Source organism: Pholis gunnellus, assembly GCF_910591455.1.
Source record: "Pholis gunnellus genome assembly, chromosome: 4".
Taxonomy (NCBI): Eukaryota; Metazoa; Chordata; class Actinopteri; order Perciformes; family Pholidae; genus Pholis; species Pholis gunnellus.
The window spans coordinates 14,589,319-14,611,563 of NC_136530.1; the positions used below are offsets into that span (position 1 = coordinate 14,589,319).

Genomic DNA, 22,245 nt, shown 5'->3' on the forward strand with positions numbered 1-22,245 from the left:
CTCTGTAGAGACTGTTGGCTGCTGCTGCCATATGCTGGCCAGCTCGGGCCACAGAAAGAGATATAGACTGTGGCTACAGAGGACTCCAGCCTTCAGCCCCACAAAGGAGGAAAGGAGCCCTAATCCTGGTAATGAGGCCCGTGAATACAGCCTTTATGTATACGGGGGAAAGGGCCAATCCCTCTGTACACAGCAGGCTAACTAGCCATCTTAAGGGCCATCTTATCCACACAAACGATCTGGTCGACAACAGAATGAAAGAAAAGTAAGGTTGTGGGTGGGATAAAAAAAAAGGATGAAGCAGGCCCATGACAACACATACACTATGTTAACACTACTTTTTTTTTTTTTTTTTCATCCATCTTGGGTTCAGCATGCTCTTTTTTTTTTTTACTCCTTTTCCGTCACTTCCATTTCCTGCGCCTACCTCTGCAAGTCTGTAATTTGCTCACACTCTGGTTCCCTCACTCCCTGTTCTTCTCACTTTGATTGCATGCTCTGGTTCTTGTGGGGTAGGCAGACATCGCCTGAAGCATCTTTCTACGAGCCCGTTTATTCCTCAAAGTGGATCAGAGAGGCAGGAGAGCCGTTTAAACTCACAGGCTCGGCTGCTGTGTTGAGAGATAGTTAGCCTACCTACGCACATATTGTTTTATTTGTCTCTTTTTCGTCTAGTGGTCCATTTTTCCCTTCAGCCCAATTGTGCTGCTGCAGTCATCTGTCCAGCGTTTAGCTCCAGGACCTGTTTTGTGCTGTGGCCACTTTGGGAACAGAAACAATATGTTGCATGTCTTGTTTTTTTGTCAACTGTCTACTCTCATTCTTAGACGAAATAACTGCCAGTAAAAAAAAAATCCCACACACACACACATTGCCCAAGAAGCCGCAGCAACAAGAGCAGGAGTCATGGAGTCATCACATGTCTGAGCAACAACCGGAGAATGAGTCAAAACTAATCTACTTACAGAGTGATGTGCACAACATGGAGATTAATACGCATATTATTACAGGCTGTGTGAGTGTTTTGATCAGGTTGGATCTAGACTGTGGTTCTTTGAAGGTGAAGCCAGAGATAAATAACAAAGACGCCCTGCTGAGGTGGTGTACTTTTCTCAGGGTAAAGAGCAAGGCTTTTAAATAAAAGGGATATCAAATCAATTTAAATTATTCCAAAGATTTTTGTGCACATCGTCCCCTTGAGACAGCCGACACAATTTCTGATTGGCTAAAAGGATAATTTGGGCTTATGACAATTTGCGTCTTATTAGGTAGTTTTGGCCATCATTTCTATCGTTTAACAATAACATTGCACTCAGCAAGTTAATTGAAGTGACATCATTAAAAAGAAGTCAGATGGGACAATACACATTTAACAAGGATATAGACAACAGACTGGTTAGACAAACCCCCAGGGAGAGACAACTAGGGATGCAATCTAACTTTGTATCTCCTGTTAAATCATTTCAATACTTTAACTGAGGCTATCCACCAATAATTACTCCAAACTTAAATACCTAAATTCTTCAAACTTGTTGGATTCATTTTTATGTAAGGTAACATAGGGCCAGGGATTACTTTGGTGCTAAAAACAGATAGCAGAAACACTGATCCGTACTTATCTAACTTATCTCAGTTACTGTACTTACTATACACACACAATAAGGAAATATATATATATTTATATGGTAGACTTACTTTCAGTTTTATCTCTGAATAAAGTCTCAGTAATTTGGCTTCTGTCTGTGCTTGTGTTTCTTGACTTTATATTAACAATGTTTCCAATGTTATGATAATCAATACAAATGATAAACAAAGATTTAAAAAAATATATATGTGACGCTGAGGTGTATACAACCCTGCAATACTTACCACTGACTGGTTTAGGAAGAGCATGGTGTTCCAAAAAAGCATTGCAAAACAGCTGCAGATTTGTCTTTCAGATTGAAAATGAACGTGATAACGCTATACATGTGAAACAATGGGAGGCAGACACAGTAGCACAATGAGAGAGAAAGCAAGAGATACAAAGAGAGAAAGAGAGAGAGAGAGAGAGAGAGAGAGAGGAGAAAACAGAGGTGTGCATTCCTGTCACGGTTGCATGATAATTACTGATTCGTCGGTTATTGAAGACCTGCTCACTGCTTTTCATTACCAGCAACAGACGTACAATGAGACAGAGGGAGACAGGGGAGGAGGAGGAGAGAGAGAGAGAGCATGATAGGGATGAGGAGGAGAGTGGTGGTGGTGGTGATAGGTGTTGGGGGGGGGGGGGGGTACCACAGGATGGCAGGGTGAGTGAGGGCATTAGGTAAGGAAGGGAGATGGGAGAGGAGGAGGAGGTAGAGGTTGTCTATAACGGTGAACTAGTGAGAGATTTGGGGAGAGAGAGAGAGAGAGAGGAAGAGGAAGAGAGAGAGGAAAGAATGAAAAAGCAGAGTGTGTTCCAACCTGGTCGGTGTGGTCCTGGGGGAAGCTCCACAGCACGGTTGGATCTAGAGGTAATTGACAGACAGCATTAATCAGCGGGTGAGAAACACACCGTCTTCGCTAGCTGCCTCAGAACACATACATATTAATGAGAGGGGTGGGGGCAAGGGTGGCTGCTGCGAGTCTGTGCGTGCACACACACACACACACACACACACACACACACACACACACACACTTACACTTATATACTCACTTACACACACATGCAGAGCGGCGCACAGTGAAAGACAAGAGAGAGAGAGTGTGTCTAGGAGGTATGTGCTGTAAATATGCTAATCTATATTCTCAGTGTAGATATGATAGCTTCTATTACCAAATCATGCACGTTTAAGAAAGTCACATCAACACATACTCTAGTTTATTTGCTTAATTATTCCTAAATTGATACAAGCCTCGCTGTTTGCTGGAGAGATGTAAAACCTAAGCGAAAAAGGTTGAACGTTGTAACAGAGGTTTGTGATTGGTTTCTTCTCTCCAGTAAAGTAACATCAGTGCTGAGAGATTAGCCAAGAGAAACGTACCAATTCAGGTTTAGTCAATTAACAGTCAGGTCAGTAATGACGTGTAAATACAGAGCATTAGTTGTGTTCAAAAGCTTCACACGGGTCATTATAAACCGAATACTTGAGGCTGCTGATTAGATTAAATATGACATTTTAAGATTAAACGTGTTGCTTTGATTAGCTGTGATGGGTATTTGTCTTTTTGACATTTATTTAGACTACTTACTAATGAATTAATCAAAAGGAGAACCGAAAGATTAATCAACAGTAAAATAATCACTAGTTGCAGTCCTAGACAACCTAGAATGGGCATTCTTGTTTAAAGAGTTTGCTTCAAAAGACATTCAGAATGCAAAAAAGATTGTTTTATGTAAATGAGACAGAGTACAAGAAATACATCAGTATTATTATCTTCGTACTAGTAGTTTGAAAATATAGTGGGTACAATCACACATGACAAAGGAACCAAACTGCACAAAATAACCATTCATTTTATTTATCTATTTACATTACGGTCACTCTTTAAGCGTATTTCCAAACCAAAACATGAGCCTCTTCTCACAGGCTTCTACCGCGTGTTTGACAGGAAGCAATAGGCTGAACACAGGGGTCTCTGGTAAACATGGCTTCCACAGCTCCACGGTCACCCTGTGACCTCGGCAGGAACAGCGAGGGTTTGAAGAGATGAGCTCTCGCATGCCAGGTTCACTGTCAGGGACCAAAACCTTTTGATAGCATAGATACTGCAGGAAAAACAAGAGCTGTGAGTTCAACAGGAACAACAGGTCGATTAAGTCCCTTGTCCCTTAATTAAAAAGATGTATGACCATTTTAGCACAGGCTAAATTTGGGTGTGATCCTGCCCTACGCATATGTCCAAAAAGATTAATGGAAACATTTATGAAGCCGGAGCGGAGCAGAGGACCCCCCACCCCCCCCCCCTCAATAAAGAGGACATTCAGAATAACACACAATGCGTGGAGTATAGCTTCATGGCTAACACACCAGGCTGCCGGGGAGAGAGAGAAGCCCACAATGGACAAACGGATGGCAGGACGCAGCAGAATCCATCATGCCTTACATAATCCTGTTGGATAATTTCATGGGCCCCATCTTGAAAAGAGCGGCACAGAAAAAAGAAAAAAAAAGGGAGCAAAGCTCAAAGCTCTACTAACCAACTCCAAGCCCCCAAGCCCCCAAGCCCCCCCCCCTCTGCTTTCTGCCTACCCATATGATCGGCCACAGTTGGGGCTATTTTATGCTGATTTACTGGGTGAGAGGATGGGAACTGCTGCTGGCGTGTGACACAGGACAGAAGAAAAGGGACAGGAAGACACGAGGGTGAGGGGTCCTACTTTGTCAGTGTCCATGTTCATGGCCGAGCTGATGGACTCCATGTTGAAAGGTCCGATAGCTGCGACACATACAGTATGTGCCAAAAGACCTTTTTTCACAGCAGACATTTTGACTCGTCATGCAGGAAAAGCACAGGTGAATATACAGGTAGCTGTATGCTCTTTATTTAATAATAATAATAATATTAATAATAATAATAGCTCGATGACTCACATTTAAGGGTAGCCGCTCTGATTAAGTATTTACGACTCTGATTTTCTGACATGATTGATAATAGTTTGGATAAGTTGAACAATTGAAAAATAATAGATGATATAAATAGAGAATAAATTATTATATTTACTGGGTCAAAAACCCCAAAGTACAAAACTTTTTGGTAACAGTCAAAAGTATGTATGAACAGAAAAAAAACAAAAAACCATACGGTCCTTCTTTGGGGGCTTGTACGCCATGTATGAAAGCTCTACGAGTAGAATAATGTAAGATGATGTCCTTTACACAACATTTAGTGGGCTTGAGTATATTCAATTGAGTATTGAGTCACACAGAGGAGAGTGGTGTAGAGCGAGAGAGAGAGACATGAATAAAGAGGCAGAAGACATTGAGTTGCTTCAGAGCACTACCCAACACCTTCCTTTATCATCTCCTCTTTCCTCTGCATCCTTTCCATCCAACAGGCTCTTATTGTTGCCGTTCTGCTCCACCTCCAAATTCCTCTGCCAATCATTTTGCTTCTCCTTTCCACCGTCTTTTCTTTTAAATATTCACCTTGCCCCCCCCCCCCCCCCCCCCCCCACACACACACACACACACACACACAGTCATTTACGCTCCTCCTTCTCGCCTCTCTCTTTCCCATGCTTGAAGCATTTTTTTTGTATTTCTTCCACAACCTTTCTTGCTCTTCATCCCGCCCTCCCCTGCAGCTCTGTGTCCTCCTCTCTTCTGCACCCCCCGCTCTTATTTTTCCCACTATTTTGCATTAATACACCCCTCCCCTTCGGATGTGCTAGGCGTGTGGTGGACTCAAGAGGGGGCCTGAAGGGGGTTAAGGCTGAAAGTTGAAGGTTACAGAGGTGAAGAGGACCCCTGCTGCTCTGCCAGGGGACACAAATGTCACCATGACAGATCCTACACCGGTTAATCCACCCTCCCATTCTTCAAAACACACACACACACACACACACTAGAGCTCCACAGCATCTGCCAAAAAATGCAACAATTCATTTCTGAATATTGCAATTGTCAACTGTGACATATGCAATAAAATAATGTACTAACCCATTTTCTTTTCAGGTGCTAAAAACTATGCTTGTAATTTTCTCAATGTCTTCAAAATGTGTCATTACTTGTTTTGCAAGCCGTGAGTCCACAGCAAACACATTTCTGTCTGCAGCCTGTGGTATTTTTTATTTTTCAGGATCTTGCCTTTTCCAAACACAGGCTGTGGCTTTTAGAAAAGGCCTTGTATGAATGGGTTTGGCTTGCTCACAGGGTCAGGTTTGACAAATGCCAATATGCATCGTAGCTTTTGACATGTTTCCGATACTAACCGAACACTGCTCTTTCATACGCCTGCCTACATTGCCTGCTGCTGACTTGTCCATACTTCTGTCTTGAAAACCATGTTCTGTTAGGCCTGCCTTCCTGAAACATTGATCTGTTTGACATCAGCCTCTCCTTCATCTATCTCCAAAATGAAAAAATGTGCTTATTGTATTTTCAATAGTGGACAAAATAGATAAAGAGCTGTTGCAAACAGCATAAAAACAAGTAAATTTGATGCGACACCATTGACAAGGGGAAAACAACCTACAGCATCTTCACCCCGGTGAAGTGTAAACAGATCCAATGGGTGAGAATTGAATTGAAATCACCTTTCCACAGTTAGATTCCTTCATTCACACCCCAGGAAATGGAGGTGAGGCAAATGTGACAACAAAAAAAAAAGCTCACGGAGTGACCATTGGTCTCTGTTTGCAAAGTGCTCGTGTGTCTGTGTACAAATGTGTGTGCCGTACATGCGCGTTTACAGAATATTTACTGTACAGTAGCATGTCCTTTGATCTCTGAGGGCTTCAAGCGTGGCTGACCTCCAACAGTCACAATGGGGGCAACAGGCAGGAAGCCCCTGAGCCGTGACACAGACACCGGGGAGAGGGAGGTGCTGGTGCTGGTAGATACGGGGGGGGGGGGGGGATCAATATTTTGGCTATTCCTGAGACGCCGGTCTTTAAAAGTTGGATGAGAAGAGTGAGCGAGGAGACAGGAGGGTTAATAGGTGAAGGGTGTTGGGAACTGAGAGCGGGGCAACAGGGAAGGAGTGGGAGGAGGAAGGACGAGATGAGGGAAGAAATGGACGGCTTGCCTAAGAGTGGGAGGCCTCTCTCAACTGGCGCCACTTCCTTTCTCCCTACTCAGGTGGATCATTAGGCGTGATAGAATTAAACAGAATAAATCAATAAGATATATGTTCAGTGAAACATGAGAAAGACGAGAAATAAACCTACCCCTTCATCTCTTATTTCTTCTATTATCTGCATAAATCTATGTGCACTGGCACTTCCAAGTAGGGTAAAAATGAAAAATGCTGGCATCGTCCTCTTGGCATACATCTACGCTTCTTGGGATTTCCAAGTAGGCTAAAAAGAAGCTGTTGGCAGAGGATGTCATTCCTAATGCTGCCCTAATGCTGCTGGCTGGATGAAAAAGTTGGCGCCCAACACCAGTGTGTCAGAAACCTCGCGCTGCCCAGCGCCGCACGGCAAGTTGTTCAACTATTTACTCACTCACTTTGAATGACATAAAGCTTTATAAAAATAGCCTGTGCCAAACTACTGGGAAAATCATATGATAAACATGAAATACACCCACAGTGAGAGAGGCCTATGTCTGTGCTTCTATAGGATCACCTCAGCAGCTCAATAACAGTGGCCTGAATGCATAGTTCTGGCTTTAAAACTGAGAGATTTCAGTAAAGCACAAAAAGACCTAACCCTAAATCCAGTGTGAATACACATTTAGATGAAAGCCTCTAGTTTATAATTCTCTATACTATGTGAATCAAACAGAGACTTCGAGCCCTCATGGCCATCCAATGTTCTAAAGGCATAAAAAAAAAAAAAAATAGCACTTTTTTCACCTTACTCCATGAACGACTGAATGCGTGTTGTGAGTGAATAGGGGGCCTGTTTGTTAAGAGAGGCCAAATCCCATATGGTGAACAGCAGCTTCTCTGGTGAGCAGAGAGGCGGTGAAAGCCACCGGCAGCCCCTCTCCTCCATCCGTGCTCCGGAGATGAAGGGATGCAGCGCCTGCCTCTCCTTGTTCCTCCTTTCTCTCGCTCCCTTTGCCTCCTCTCCTCCCTCTTTCTTGGCCAGGGGTTAAACTGCTGCACTCTAACCTCCTTGGCAGTGATTTCATTCACTCCGTTTCTCTCGCTCGCTCTCTCATCTCTGAGAGAAGATTTATTTCACAGTATGTAGTGGATTAGGCCCCCCTCGTACGCCCTCGGACAAAAGCATTGTTTTAGTGCTAGCCTGTTTCGCTGTAACGGGGAGGAAGCTACCGCTACTAAGCATCCACAATACGGCCATTGTGGACACGGGGCTGAAGGGACCCTGCCTCGGAGGCCGTCTAGACTTTGAGCCTGGGCCGATTGGAGAAACAGAGGGAGAAAATCCCATCAGGCAGTGGAGTGAAAGTTAACTAAGGTAACCTGCTGTGAACCTGATGAAGATGTCAAGCCAACATATGGTAGAAAATGTCTATTGTCAGAAACAAGGAGCTTTCTTCCCTCTGAGGTGGAGGAGGAGGGAGGAGACGAGCGGTGGCTAAAGAAGACTAAGGGGGTTGCAAAAACCTAAAGGAAGGAATAACTGTGGTGGTCATCGCCTTACTTCTGGATCAGTAGCCTTATTCTGGCCGGGAGGAGGCCCAACCCCTACACTCACAATTAAAGGAGTAAGCAGATTAACTGGCTTTTTTTTTGTTTTTTTCAAAGGCCAGCAGAAAGGAAAACACACTCACAGACGTTTAAAAAAAGATTTTCCCCCTGTTGCCTATCAAGCCTGAGACTGCACACTGCAAATGGCATTACATTTCATGCTGATTTAGTGAGCACAGGAAGAAGAGAAACTTCTTAAACGATGATATGGTCCTTAAGTTTACTCGGACTGATTGGTCACACTATGTTGTTACAAATGAGGACTGGGCACTGACAGAAAGAGTGAAAGCCTGAGGTTACTTAAAAACTAGCTGGAATAAATTACAACAGATTCGTCTTTGACATTAAATTGGTATCTAGAACTGTAATGCAAAATGAATACAAACACTATAAAAGGGTATATCATTTCCTGTTTAAAGGCACTAGCAAATACATTATCACATTGGTCTAGATTTGGTCTAAGAGAGATGCATTTTAATTCCAATGCTTGAAAATTTGAATAAAACAAAAAGAAAAACAAGGTAGAGCCTCCTTTACCAGCCAACGAAAAAAAGAAATAATCAACTGGCAGGCTTCACATGTGAGAGATGTTGGCCTGGGGGATTTCTAAGCCATTTCTGCAGCTACATCTGAAAAAAAGATAAACAACAGCCTCAGCCACTGGAAGGAGAAGAAAGAAAGAGCTGAATGGAGATGATGTGACCCTAATAATGCCACATTAATTGTTCCGTCTTCCCAGAAAAATGCTTCAGAAGGATGAGCTGAGAGAGCGAGAGAGAGAGAGAGGAAGCGAAGGGGTGGAGAGAGAGAGAGAGAAAGAGAGAAATGAAAGTGATACTGTCTTCAGGCTAGTTGGGATGCAACCCAATTTCACAGCTTCACGAATGAGTGGCACAGCATATGGATGCAACCTTTGTGACAGCCTCTGTGTATCACCACGTATCAGCGCTGATATTCCCAGTCAGATTCCATACTGGTCCAACATTATGTCAAACACCCGCTCCGCATGGCTGCATCTTCAACACAGCACACAGACGGCATGTTTGTTGGGGGGGGGGGGGGGGGGGGTGTTAGACTCCTAAGCTAAGAAAAACAAACCAGTATCTCCCTTGACAGACTAGTCTCTCCATCTCTGTCTTCACTGTATTATGTTCAGTTGCTGCCAAAGAACAAAATCAAGTGCTTACATTAGCGCAGTAACGTGCCCTAAAATCTGGGATCTAATCTGAAATCTGAGACGTGACCCAGATATGTATTTCCAAACAGAAAGGGGAAAAGGAGGGTGTAGGCTGCAGAGCTTTGAATGCCACAGCACAGGTTAATGGTCCTGATTCCATCACTGGCTGTCGCCTTAAATACCAACATTTCTTCACATAATCACATACTTCTCTCCATATGGTCCAACCATCTGCCTCGGTCAAAAAAACATCTATATAAGCACAGTGAATGAACAATAACTCTATTATTATCTTGATATTCACACATGAATAGAACCTGGACCAAGAGCGTAACTTAGTATTGAGTATACTTTGTTTCATGAATGCGAAAGACGCTTTGCAGCAAATTAGGAACTCACAAAAGTTAAAGTACGCTGGTGATCAGGTCATTGTCACTCAATGCTCAGGGCAGAGTTCCTTCTCTAGTCTTTGAGGTGGTGGCTGCGGCATCAGAGGAAACACCGTGTGCAGCACGGCAGCTCCTTGAGGTGTGGAGAGGATCGATCTCGGTTAACGTCACACGGCACAGCACCCAGAGGCAGCTGCGTGGCGCTGATGACAGTGTAAAGCCTTGCCTTTGGCGGCTACATGCTTGGTGCTGCCGAGCTGTGATTTGAAGTTCACATGCAAAAGGCTGACAGACCGACAGCTCTCAGTCAGACAGTCAGTCAATCTTTCCACAGCGATGACAATATGTCTGTCTCTGTTAAAAAGCACAATAGTGCGGTAGCACATTCACAGGGGTCTCAATGCTCTGCAGGACTGATGGACGAAATACTGACAGAAAAACTAAACACACACACACACACACACACACACACACACACACACACACACACACACACACACACACACACACACACACACACACACACACACACACACACACACACACACACACACACACACACACACACACACACAATGTAACTGGCTTCAGGAGAACAAGTAGAAGGTTTCAGGTTTTGAAGAACCATTTCTAAAGGAAGGGTCAGTTGGAGAAAAGGGGCCCTTGCAGTTCAGAGAGTTCAGCCAGTGTTCATCCATTATCATTCCTTTGCATATTCTCCAGGGTTGCAAGTTGTTGGACAAACTGACAAAGCGTATAATAACATATCTATGTTCACACAAGCCAATTTCACTTTGCTTCATCAGCACGCTTTCTCTGGGAGTTCGAAAAAGTGAGCTTCGCCAACAAGTGCTTCAGCAGACAGGACTGGGCTAAGTCGCATGTCAACAGAGCTCCACCCACTTTCCCACACAAGACACTGTTTGATGTTGGTTAACAAACACACATTCTACCCGCATTGGACCCATTAAACACCAGACTGCTGTCACAGCTTTAATTCCTGGTCATCCACATTCACACAGGACTCTGTGGTTTCATAGACATCACTGCTAAACCAGTGTTCTGCTGGTTACAACAGACCTAATTAGAGCTGCAACTGACAGAGATTTTGACATCTATTCTTCATAATTTACCTCAAGCCCAAAGTCACGTCTTTAAATGCTGTATCCAACTCAGCTAATGTTTGGCATTTTTGCTTGATGAATGATATTAAAAAAATTAATCAATCAAACTTTTTGGCAATTTATTTACTGTCAACAGATGAATAACTAAATATACTAGTTCCACACTAGACCTGATATAAACTGTAAATGTGTGGAATTGTCATTGAGTTCAATGAAAGCAGTTGTTACTGTGTTTATTTTGGAGATTCAAGTTCATGATCTTGCCATCTATTTTTCATAATAGATATCTGATATTTGAAAGAGACAAATTAATGATTAGAAGCGCTATTAGTTGACCCAATTTTTACTATACGGTTGAATGTAATCCTGCAGTATTCCCTGTACCTTGTCCTCAAACACGTTTAAGGGTCTAAGGATAGAGGGTGTCATATGCTGTACAGATTGTAAAGCCCCTTGAGGCAAATGTGTGATCTTGGGCAATATAAATAAAATGGACTTGATTTGAAAGCCGAGCAGCGCGGACAACTACAACCCTGGTCAGAAGCACACAGAAGCGATATGGAGAAAATCATATATCACAATATTATATATATATATAAATATATAATATATATAATATTTATATATGTATATATATATAAATAAAACTTCCTCAATATCAATATATCGTGGCAATATTGAAGGGTTTACTTTTGGTAATGTGGATATAATGAGTAAGCAGGTGAAGGCAAATATTAAAACAGCTAGAGCAGTCTAGTAAAACCTTTACTGTAAAACCAGGAAGTGTTCCATATTACGATATCCATAAAACACAGTGTGTGTGTGTGTGTGTGTGTGTGTGTGTGTGTGTGTGTGTGTGTGTGTGTGTGTGTGTGTGTGTGTGTGTGTGTGTGTGTGTGTGTGTGTGTTTACATCCGTCTATCTGAAAACAAAGACCTTTTGGATGAATTATATGATTTGAAATGATAAATGGTCTCGGACATTCTCGAGGACATCAAGACTGACCTATATTTTCCGTCTTGAAAAATAGGCCAGAACCCAAATTAAGGGCCAGTAGGGCTACTACATGCATGTAAACGCCATCATCTTCACAGTAATTGTGTGGTGTTAGGCAACATGGAATGGAGAGACATAGCCTCGGGGCGTAGCTGTTGACATGTAAATAGAGGGGGAGAGAAGCTGAAATGACAGCACAGACAGTAGGCTTGTACTACTAGTTCTGCTTGACTTGGGTTCGGCCACAAAAATTAAGGTCTAAAAGGACAACAGTCTAGATGTCAGGATACCAGATCTCGTATCATGTCAATAAGTAGGTTGATTTCATTAATTGCCGAGGGAAAATACATTTCTGTCTTTTACATCGTTCGAGTCATTTCACATCAGTCAACATGGCAGCAGCTCAGTGAGACCATAATACAAGCCGAGACTCCATCCTTTGTAACTCTAATCTCCGCCTTTATCGGCTTCTTCTGTTCCGTCTGAAAGTGGGGTTTAAAAGAACGCTGGATATCTTTGAGTCTCCCCTCTTCATCATTTTGTACTATGTTATTTGCCAACACTACAATACAAATAAAACAAGCTTTTGACAGGCAGAAGACAGTACTAAACGGTTCCTGTAGGAACATCTCACAGAGAGTGGTGTCTTGATGAATGAGGCTATGGCAGTCATTCCCACTGCACACGACAAGAGAAGTGGGCCGGTCATAAGTAGCGAGTAAACCCCCAAATCCTGTTAAAATCCTGTCATTTTAAAACCTGCTCAATATGACAGTCTAAAGTCACATATTTTTGTGCACAGCTTTTTTTTTTTGTTGATGAAATCCAATTTGCCAGACTAGGAACAGATTAACATCACTAAAGCTACATTAAAGCAGGAGCTGCACTAATCCTGTTCATTTGGGGGCTAAACTAGGCCACATTGGTATTACACGCACAAGAACCAGCCAATCATTGTTTGACTCACAATACTTGTTGTGTGTGTGTCCGTGGGGGTGTGCATGTGTGTGTGTTTGGTTGTACATGCTTGTGCCATCTGTTGTGCTGAACGTATGTACTCTTGGCCATCTATTGTCCTTCTTTGACATGATACATGTGAAGAAGAGCCGAGCTTTAAGATGACATTTTCGGTTTTTTGGAAGCTAAATTCAGCTGGACGTTATCCTAGCCTTTGTTTCGTGGTTTTTATTTTTAAAACACATGAAATTCCCACAGCTCTCTGGGGCATAACTTAAGAGAGTTCACAAGGGAATAAATTCATCTGCCATCACACAAAAGATGCACAGCAAAAGCGCACACATACAAAAAAAACAAGCCACCAATGCTGTGAGGTTGCAAGTCGGGGGGGGGGGTGGCGATGTGATGAAACTCTTCTGCATTCATCAAAATCATCTCATTTTAAATCATTGATCGGGTTCCTACTTCTCCCCACTTTTTTTTTTCGCCGTGGAAAGGGGAAGTCTAAAAATAGCCTGTGAGCGTCGGTGCCTAGAAGTCTTTCCATGTTCTCCCAGTCTGGCAGCATTAGTGAATTCAGATGAGCCTCCTGCAGCTCTCACAGCCTCCGTGTCTCTTTCTCATGCACAGATGCACACATCCGTGCGCACGCATGCACGGCCATACATGCACAACGCACACACTATTCACTTAAACATGTACCTGTCATCACACACAGAAGCAGTTTGCCCCCCCCCCCCCCCCCGGAGTTTCAGCACTGCGTCAGTGAGCGGGAAAGCTCAGCCAGCAACCCCCTCGGTAGCTCACCTCTCAGTTTATAGACTACTGCCATCAGCATATCCACCTCCCCCTTCAGCCTCTCTCTCTCTCCCCCCCATCTCCCTTCCTCCCTCCCTCCCTCCCTGCCCCACCCAGTCTCATATTGCCCCCATTCTTCATGCTCTGGCCAATAATACTCGAAACAACAGAGAAGTCTACTCACAGCTGTCCTGCTGGTGATCGATGTGTGTGTGTGTGTGTGTGTGTGTGTGTGTGTGTGTGTGTGTGTGTGTGTGTGTGTGTGTGTGTGTGTGTGTGTGTGTGTGTGAAAACATGAACGTAGTGAAGTCACATGGCACCACCTGAAAAGTCCCAGTGACTTGTTCCAACTCTATTCTCCCTGTCACGCCCCGTCATAACCAGTGATAATCAAAATAGTGAGCAAGAAGGATTGCGCCTTGTTTGAGCAAACAACATGTGATCACAAGGAAAAAGTTGCAATGTGAGGAGAAGAACGGGTAGAAACGGGACATACGAAGTGTGGACAAAGGCAGCTGTTGCCAGAAAGAACGGAGATTGCTTTAAAAAGAAAATCTGTCTTCTGTCTTGGACTTTCTTCGGTGCCTTTAGCCGGGTAACAACTCACATGTCGTGGGCCTGCACTGACCTAAAGTGAACTTGAACAATGCTGAGTCATAGTTTCAGTTTCCACCATATAATCTGAAACGGGACATGCTGAGATGAAATTTGAGAACAACACTTGTTTCCAACTCCAAAAAAAGAGCTGGAACTAAAGCCAGTGAGCAGCAGGCCGCCACACAGCTACTGAATGGATGAGTGACTGCGAGCGGGGAGCTACAAATGACTCCAGACACCAACAAAAGCGAACAAGGCTGTCGAGTGCTGAGAAAAGCAGCAAACACTAGATGGCCAACTTTGTCATCTGGATAACCAAAACAGAAATGCCAACAATTCTTCTGTGATACCTTATCGTGTCGTACAAAAGGAAAGATTGTGATGAGAAACATAGCGTTTGAGGGAGAATCCACATTGCTCATCAAATCAAAACAACAGGATAGTCTTGATCTGTGAACATGCAACTGTTCCACAGAAGACAACCACATTGTAAATGTAACGTCAATGACAGAAGCTATTTCTTTTCTTTCAGGAATGTAACATAATCCATCCATACATATTCAAGTCGCTTATTCCATTTAAACATCACATTAAATTACAGTCTTTTCAATGTCTAGCCTGAGCATTAAAACACCTTTTTAATGTGGTTCTGTTCTCCCGTCAGGTGATGCAGTCTTCCAAAAGTCATGTACTGCTTACTGCACCACATTAGCATCAAATGTCTAATGTCTCAACATGTCATGTCATTAAGAGTGTTCACAAAAGAAAAGGGTATCAACACACAAACAAATAGTCCCTAATATACACTAACCACCGGCCTGATCGCATTAAAAAAAAACGAGGTTAGGCTGCCAAATGTGGGTCCGACATGATCCTATAGATACTGGCATCGAGTGGGAGGGGATTTCTCAAAGTTCACTCACACTGCGGTCATTACCATACCATAGCAGGGAAGTTAAGAGACTTCCTCAAATCGCTTCAGAGGAAACCAACAAAAGACAACAAAGACTTGGATGATAACGGAGTCTGTGGAAAGAGCCAATTTAGCAAAGTCATATGGGTGAGACAAAAGAGAAAGGCAGAAGGGTTGTGAGACAAACAAAGTGTGAGACCCCAAGGTCCTCTCAGGAGTGTGAGTGGAGGAGTGTGGCCCCTCTAATGACCAATCAACACCCTCCTTGCTGCCATGGCATCTGTTAGTACTCCAATGGCCTCCCGTCTGAGTGTGAGCCCACCAGGAACTCAACGCGCAGCCGGAATCCAATCAGACTGCAGAAACGACAAAGCGTGGGTCAAGGAGCAATTATGACATTTTGCAGAATGTCAACGTTCAACCTTTTCTAAAAGTTCTACTACACGGGAGTTTTGCTCTACGAATGCGAAGGGTGGAAAATGGGAAGAGGTGAAAGTCAAATGGGGGGGGAAAAGGAACATCCCGGTGCTGCTTGAGGGGGCTACAGCAGATTGATAATTAACTAGCGGACAGCAGGCGACACTGTGAGACCTCCGGGTCTACGATACAGAACTAAAGAAATAGTTTTCATAGTTGGATAAAGTGAAGCTATCAGGCCACGTGAATCAGATGAAGACATGTGTCTACTATATTACTATACGATTGCTTTCTGGTTCTCAAACCAGGTGCATTTGTATTTCACCACTTGCAGCATATTTGTACTACTAGTGAGAAGCTATCGTGAGACACTGAAGCAGACGACAAACCTGTCACTTATCTCAAACAACAAAAAGGCGCATGCTCAATGATAAACAACTGACAGGCACAAACATGAGATGGAAACAAGTTAACGACAAGTGCTTTCACCCATCTTCCAATGGCAGGTTATATATCGTAAGGCAGGGGAAACAATTCAGACAATTTATCCCAATTCATCCGACCTGCATGTCTGAACTGAGAGAGGCACGCAGAAAAGGGAAAGCTAAGAGAAAGAGCATGCAAAGTAAACCACACAGAAGAACCACGGTCTGGTTTTTTTTTTTTTTGTTAAACTGTAAATCGTTTCCTAAACGGCAGCATGAATGTTGCCGTAAAATTGATACACTGATCTATTAAGGTTTATTGCTTTGTTACTGCGAACAATCTGGCTGCAGGGAGCGGGCGAGGACAGGTAGCATCTGTCCCCACCTACTGCCTTGGCAGCATTAGCGTCATCTGCTAGCTTTGGCAGCATCTTGGAAGCACATCAATATGGCTTTATGTAGCCAGGGCCGCTAGTAGCTAGCATGCCAGTCACGCTCTCAGGCATCTCGCTCACAGCCCGAGCATCCACCGAGCACTGAGCCAAGAGAGCTAAGCGGAACTGAGCTTGGGCTGAACAGGGAGGCCAGGTCTCTGTGGACCTGCATGAGGAAAGAGGGCCAGTGTCTGTCATCTATCAACACATCCACGGGTAGAAGTGTAGGGCCAAGTCCATATATGAACACTGCCACCATTGTAGATGTGAGCTTTTTGTGGTATTTCTTTTTCCCCCAGCAACACCTCGTTTGAGGAATGTTGATGCTCTCATCAAATTTCTGTATTACTGTTTTATAATCAAACCTGGAATGTGATGGACATTTCTGTTCTTAGCTGTACCAATGATGTTGTATTGTTAGCACAAGTGTTTGCCAAAAGACAGGAAAAAAAAGAAAATCAGACCTACCCATGGGAGTAATAATTGGGAATTTGTCCAACGGGAACACACTGAGAACACTGGCAGAGTTAATTACCCTAAATAACATGCTCTTAGCGAGACACTTACAAATGGTATTCTCCTTGACCACAGTAGGATAAACTGGATCTGGATGCCTGTGAATCAGACTTGATGTTCGTGATGAAAGGTAGTCAGAGTAGTTGAACGGCCCTGTTGGCTGAACATCACAGCTCTTCAGGAATCTTATGCGTCTTCGCTATCAGCAGCGTACTCAACAGTGAAAGCGGTACAATGTGAGAGCGTCACACAACAAAGTGCAAAGACGAACAGTTTCATTTAGTGGCATTGATCATTTGAGGCTTACAAAACACAAAATGATATGCTATTGACAGGACATTGGCCTATATTGCAGCACAGCCTTGCTAAAAGTTTGTTACAGATCAATTTCAAAAAACATCAATGCGGTTACTCAAACCTGCCGCTCCCACTCTGTCGCTGGTTAAATATTCTTCTGGAGGACAAAGGACACCATTTGCAGGACACTTGAACAAGGCCTGAGCTATTGCTTAAACAACAAAAAGGCCTCTATACCGTACCAACACGAAAAAAGAAATCATTGAACAATAGACTGTTGGTTTTTCTCTTAAAATACGTTCACATCTACATGGTCAGGGATGGATTGAGTGAAACTCTACTTGTAACACATATTTCAAAAGGAGACGGCAGCCACAGTGAACTGTTTGGATGAAAAGCTACAGATGTTTTCTTCAGTTTGGGTGAGGTCATCGAAGTAAGCACCACGCCCGCATCACTGGTTCAGACCACGCTTCCCAACACACAGCAGTCTGCAGAGCTCCAGCCTCTGACACCTTGAGAACCGGTTTTCCAATCTTGCACTTTGTCAGTTGCTATATTTATGAGTTCAAATCTTAACAGTAATTAATTACTTATTGGTTAATTACTAACAATAGTCATAAAAATTCAGCACTCAGATGTGGGCTTTAGAAAACCTGTCACAGAGAGAAATATTAAAAGTTGTGGACTGAAGTGTAACATGTTAACTTTATAATGGGTGAGCAATCTATCGGTTTAAAAAGGTCGACATGAAACAACTTCCAGTCTTATCGCAGGCCCGTCTGCTAGAACGTGGGTGTTATGAGACTACAGAAGATGTGAAACCAACTTAACACGGGAAGTTGGGGGAGAGGCGTATTGACCATCTATATAAAAGGTGAAGCTATATTTGTATGACTATAGTACAGGTTTCTCTGTAGTTTGCTCATGGCTATTACAAACAAAAGGGGACTACCCTCCACACTACTATGGTATCATGCCATGCTTTCGCACATGGATCTAATTTCAGACCTGCAAAACCAGGATGTGGTGAGAGCGGCAAAACAGTAGTGCAGTATCAGCAAAAACGGTGCACACAGCAAGCTTTCCAGTCAATAAACGAGGACAACGTCTCAGTCACGTTAAAGCACGCTGTTACAAACTGGATCGCTGGTAGAGGGAGTACACAACACCTAAAATGCAGCCAAAAATCAATCTAAAATCAAACTTGTATTCACTAAACTGTTAAGGGGGAGATATGAGAATTATGAACAAGCTGAAACCTTTCGCCAATTCTCCAAATGCTCTACACCATGTTGCTATGACAATTTAATTATAGTCTGTCACGGTTGCACTCTTGTTTGTTTGCCTCTGAGTTAGTGGGAAGATAAAGTGTGAATGTGAAGTGGTGGTTTTTTTGGCAAAGTACCTAATGTTTGGCTGTAGGAGAAACGGCTCTTGTTTGTGGTGAGTGACTGCGGAGGTTTCATAGCTGGCCGAAGCTGTTCCGTTATGACTCATAGCGTTAACCCTTTCAGCTCATGACCAAAAGTAAGCATCACAGAATTGAGACAAATGCATACGTTGCTATAAGACAGGTTCAATTTTAGGGCTCAATGCATGCGTAGATGTATAATATTTGCACCCAATCCCTTCATTCAGGCCAAGTGCAATGATATCACAGTTTTAGCATTCAAGAACTATTTTGTTTTATGTACATGGCAGCGAAAGCCAAGTCAAAGAACGGGAAATTGATCAGATTCAGGGAGAAGTGAGTCATTCCTCAAATGGTCATCTGAAACTACTCCAATAAAAAAACAATGCTAAGCCTCTGCTGGCAGACAGTACACATACATCATAACAGTGTCCTGAACGGGGACATTCTTCTGTCCAATCAGGACTCAGCAGTCAGGGCAGAGAGAGCGCTTCAATCAAAACGACGAGGCGTGTGCAAACGTTGCTCTGTAGCTGCGCCCCAGGGAGCAGCAGTCCGGATATGAATCTAACCCCCGGATCATACGTGGGGGGGGGGGTCGGTTATTACGGCGCAGGACGGTGGTTTATGAGTTTGGTTTAGAATATCAGATCGACATCCAAGGACAACTTTTGGTCTACTCCGGTCAGCTCAGCAGCTGCGCGAGTGAACCCTCCACATAACACCTCTTTAACGTCAAAACTGAGTGGGCAAAATAAGACAGCCGGTGTAATGTGCAGTGAAAATGTTTTTACATGATATTTCACTCATGGGTCGACACTGGATATTGATGTGAGGTACAGGTTACTTCATTTCCCATATTCATAAAGGTAGAATACGGTGTTGTTCCTCTTTGGCCACAGTCATTTCCCGAACCATAGTCTGACCACTTTTTTTTGTCCCAGCCGACCACTGCTGGAATGTTTGACCACTGCAAACAGCAGTTAATGCAGCTTTGCTGACCCAAGCGTGATCTTTCTAAAACAATCTCTGTGGGGTCACGGTTACAAGAGAAAGGCCTGCGCCGGTTAACTTACGGTTAGGCTTAATAACAGAATAGTCCAGGCTGGGAAAATCAGTCAAATAAATGCAGAATGTACAAAACACTCTCTGACTTTTTACAGATGAACTCAGCGTTGACCTTTTCCAATCCTTACAGACAGAGTAAACTCTGGAGCACACGTAATAACACCACAGACATAATGATTGCCCTCGTTGTGCAAGACTGCACTCAGTCATGCAGTGTCGCTCTCTGACGCTCGCCGTCTGACTCAAAATACTGTGCAAAAACACTTCGGCCAACATCAAATGACATCTTGGCTGTACAGCCTTACAATTACTGTAGTTTCACAAACATCAGCACTTTTCTTCAAACACATGGCTGACAAAAACATACAACAGGCAAACATGCATGAAGGATTGATTACAGGGCCACAACTAGCAACTATTTTCATTGTTGAATACCCTTTGTCTGCTTTTTTGGTTTATTATTAATGAATTAATTGTTTCGTAAAATGTCGATCATAATTTCTCATGTGACATCTTCACATATGTTTTGCCAAAAAAAAAAGAAAAAAGTGAGGAAACTTAATTGACTGACTGGTTAGTAAAATTGCTGACGATTGATTCTATGCCAACCAAATAATAATTTAGTAGGCCACCAGCAAAAGACCTCTATAACACAGCTGTACACAGCAAAGCCCAGTCAATTATCAATGACAAAACACATTCATCCATCCTGAGTCAGTACAATTAAATGTGAGAGGGTAAGCTTCACGCCATGGATATGAAAGTATTGTTGTTCTGTTTCATGTGATGTTCTTATCTTGTGTATTTCAGCACTGGTAGATGTAATAAGTATTTCAAAAGGACTATGCTCTATTTAGGACTGCAACTAACAATTATTGTCATGATCAATTAACCTGTCCATTACTTTCTCTATTAACACATTCATCTTTTGGACTGTAAATGTGAAAAATGCTCATCACACTTTAATAGAGGCCAAGGCGATGTCTTCAAACATCTTGTACCTCAAAGATATTTAATTGACATTGAAACAATGATGGAATCAATTCATGTTGGGCATGTTTGGCCGATAAAAAGACATAATAGTAATAATAGTTTTCAACTCATTTTCTGTGGAAAAAAAAAAATCAATGAATTGAGTAATCTTTCAACTCTACCTATATGTATTGTGCATGTTATTTTTAGGTTTCAGCAACATTTTCCATTGACTTGTCTCACCAAGCAGCTGACAGGCTGACCGTACATTATGAATGGAAATACTGACACCACCTACCCTCATGTTCAGATGCTGGACATGCCACCTGTACAACCAGGTCAAATGTTCTGTCTGGATATTCCCTGTAAAGAACACAACACTGTTTACTCAGGGGAGATAAGTGGCAGCTGTTAATACACACATGCATGGGCAACAAGTGTGTTACACACACACACACAGCGACTGTATTGAATCCCATCACATTAGTATCGCATTAATAATATAGTGGACCTGCCCTACTTTACGTGAGTCACACTGTCAATAGCCGACAATATGAACAACCGCTATGCTGAGTGCGCTTTGTAGTGAGAAGTTTTCTTATCTCCGATAACATATTGGGACAAACTTGGGGTGACAGGACCGGGGTGGTGTCGTGTCCACACTAAACGTATGTAACGCTGTCTGCTTGGCTAGCGGGGCTGCTAATTGGTGGTCAGCTAACATCGGTAGACTGACCCGAATGCTGTCGAGCCAGCTGGCCCCGGCGGTTAAATCCGCCGTCGGAGATGGCTCACATTAACGGCCAAACATTCCTTCGCGCATATCAGCGCAGAGTTAACGTTACGTGCACGGGGGACCACGTATTAGCCGTTAGCTCGACCGCTGAACGTCAAGAAGCGACAGATACAACTAAGCTGCGGTGCTCTTACTTTATTCTGCAGTCCATGGTGTAGCTACAACATCGCGACAACTCCCGTGCTGTCTGCGGGGCTCTGATGTGGCTCTGCTCTGGGCTGTCCGATAATATGTCCACCTTCGTCCTTGCTCAGTCTCAACCGTCACTTCTTCTGTCTTGTCTGACACCGGTCGAAAGATGCCCGCGACCGCATGCTTGTAGGTGGGGTGATGCAGTACTTCGTGCCGTGTCCCTCTACCGCTAAACGTAGCCTGAATCCCCGGTTCAGCACCACGGCGTTTATTTCCCACAACAAACACCAGTCCAGGAAGTGCTGTCAAAGATTTGGTGACGTCAGCGCGTCAGATTAGCACCTTTGCTGCAGCTTCTGCCTGCGAGCATCTCTCTCTTCCCCTTAACATGAGTAACCAGCATGATGCACACAGCAGACCTGAGCTGTGTGATTCATGCTTCCGATAAAAAAATAAAATAAAAAATAAACCTTTCCCTATGAGACTGCATTATTAGTTCAGTAATTGTTGAAACGGTAGCCTTCAGCA

At 43.3% G+C, this 22,245-nt stretch overlaps 1 protein-coding gene across 1 annotated transcript in view; it reads right to left on the reverse strand.

Moving 5' to 3' along the window:
- dennd1b (DENN/MADD domain containing 1B) overlaps positions 1 to 21,933 on the reverse strand; it is a 100,982-nt gene extending 79,049 nt beyond the window's left edge. Inside the window, exons 1-3 of the mRNA XM_079158201.1 lie at positions 21,720 to 21,933; positions 21,088 to 21,152; positions 2,449 to 2,492 (exon numbers count right to left, since the gene is read on the reverse strand). Of these exons, the coding sequence (XP_079014327.1) occupies positions 2,449 to 2,492; positions 21,088 to 21,152; positions 21,720 to 21,736 (126 nt within the window). The 5' untranslated portion in view covers positions 21,737 to 21,933. The remainder of the gene's footprint in view (positions 1 to 2,448; positions 2,493 to 21,087; positions 21,153 to 21,719) is intronic.
- Positions 21,934 to 22,245: the final 312 nt, after the last annotated feature.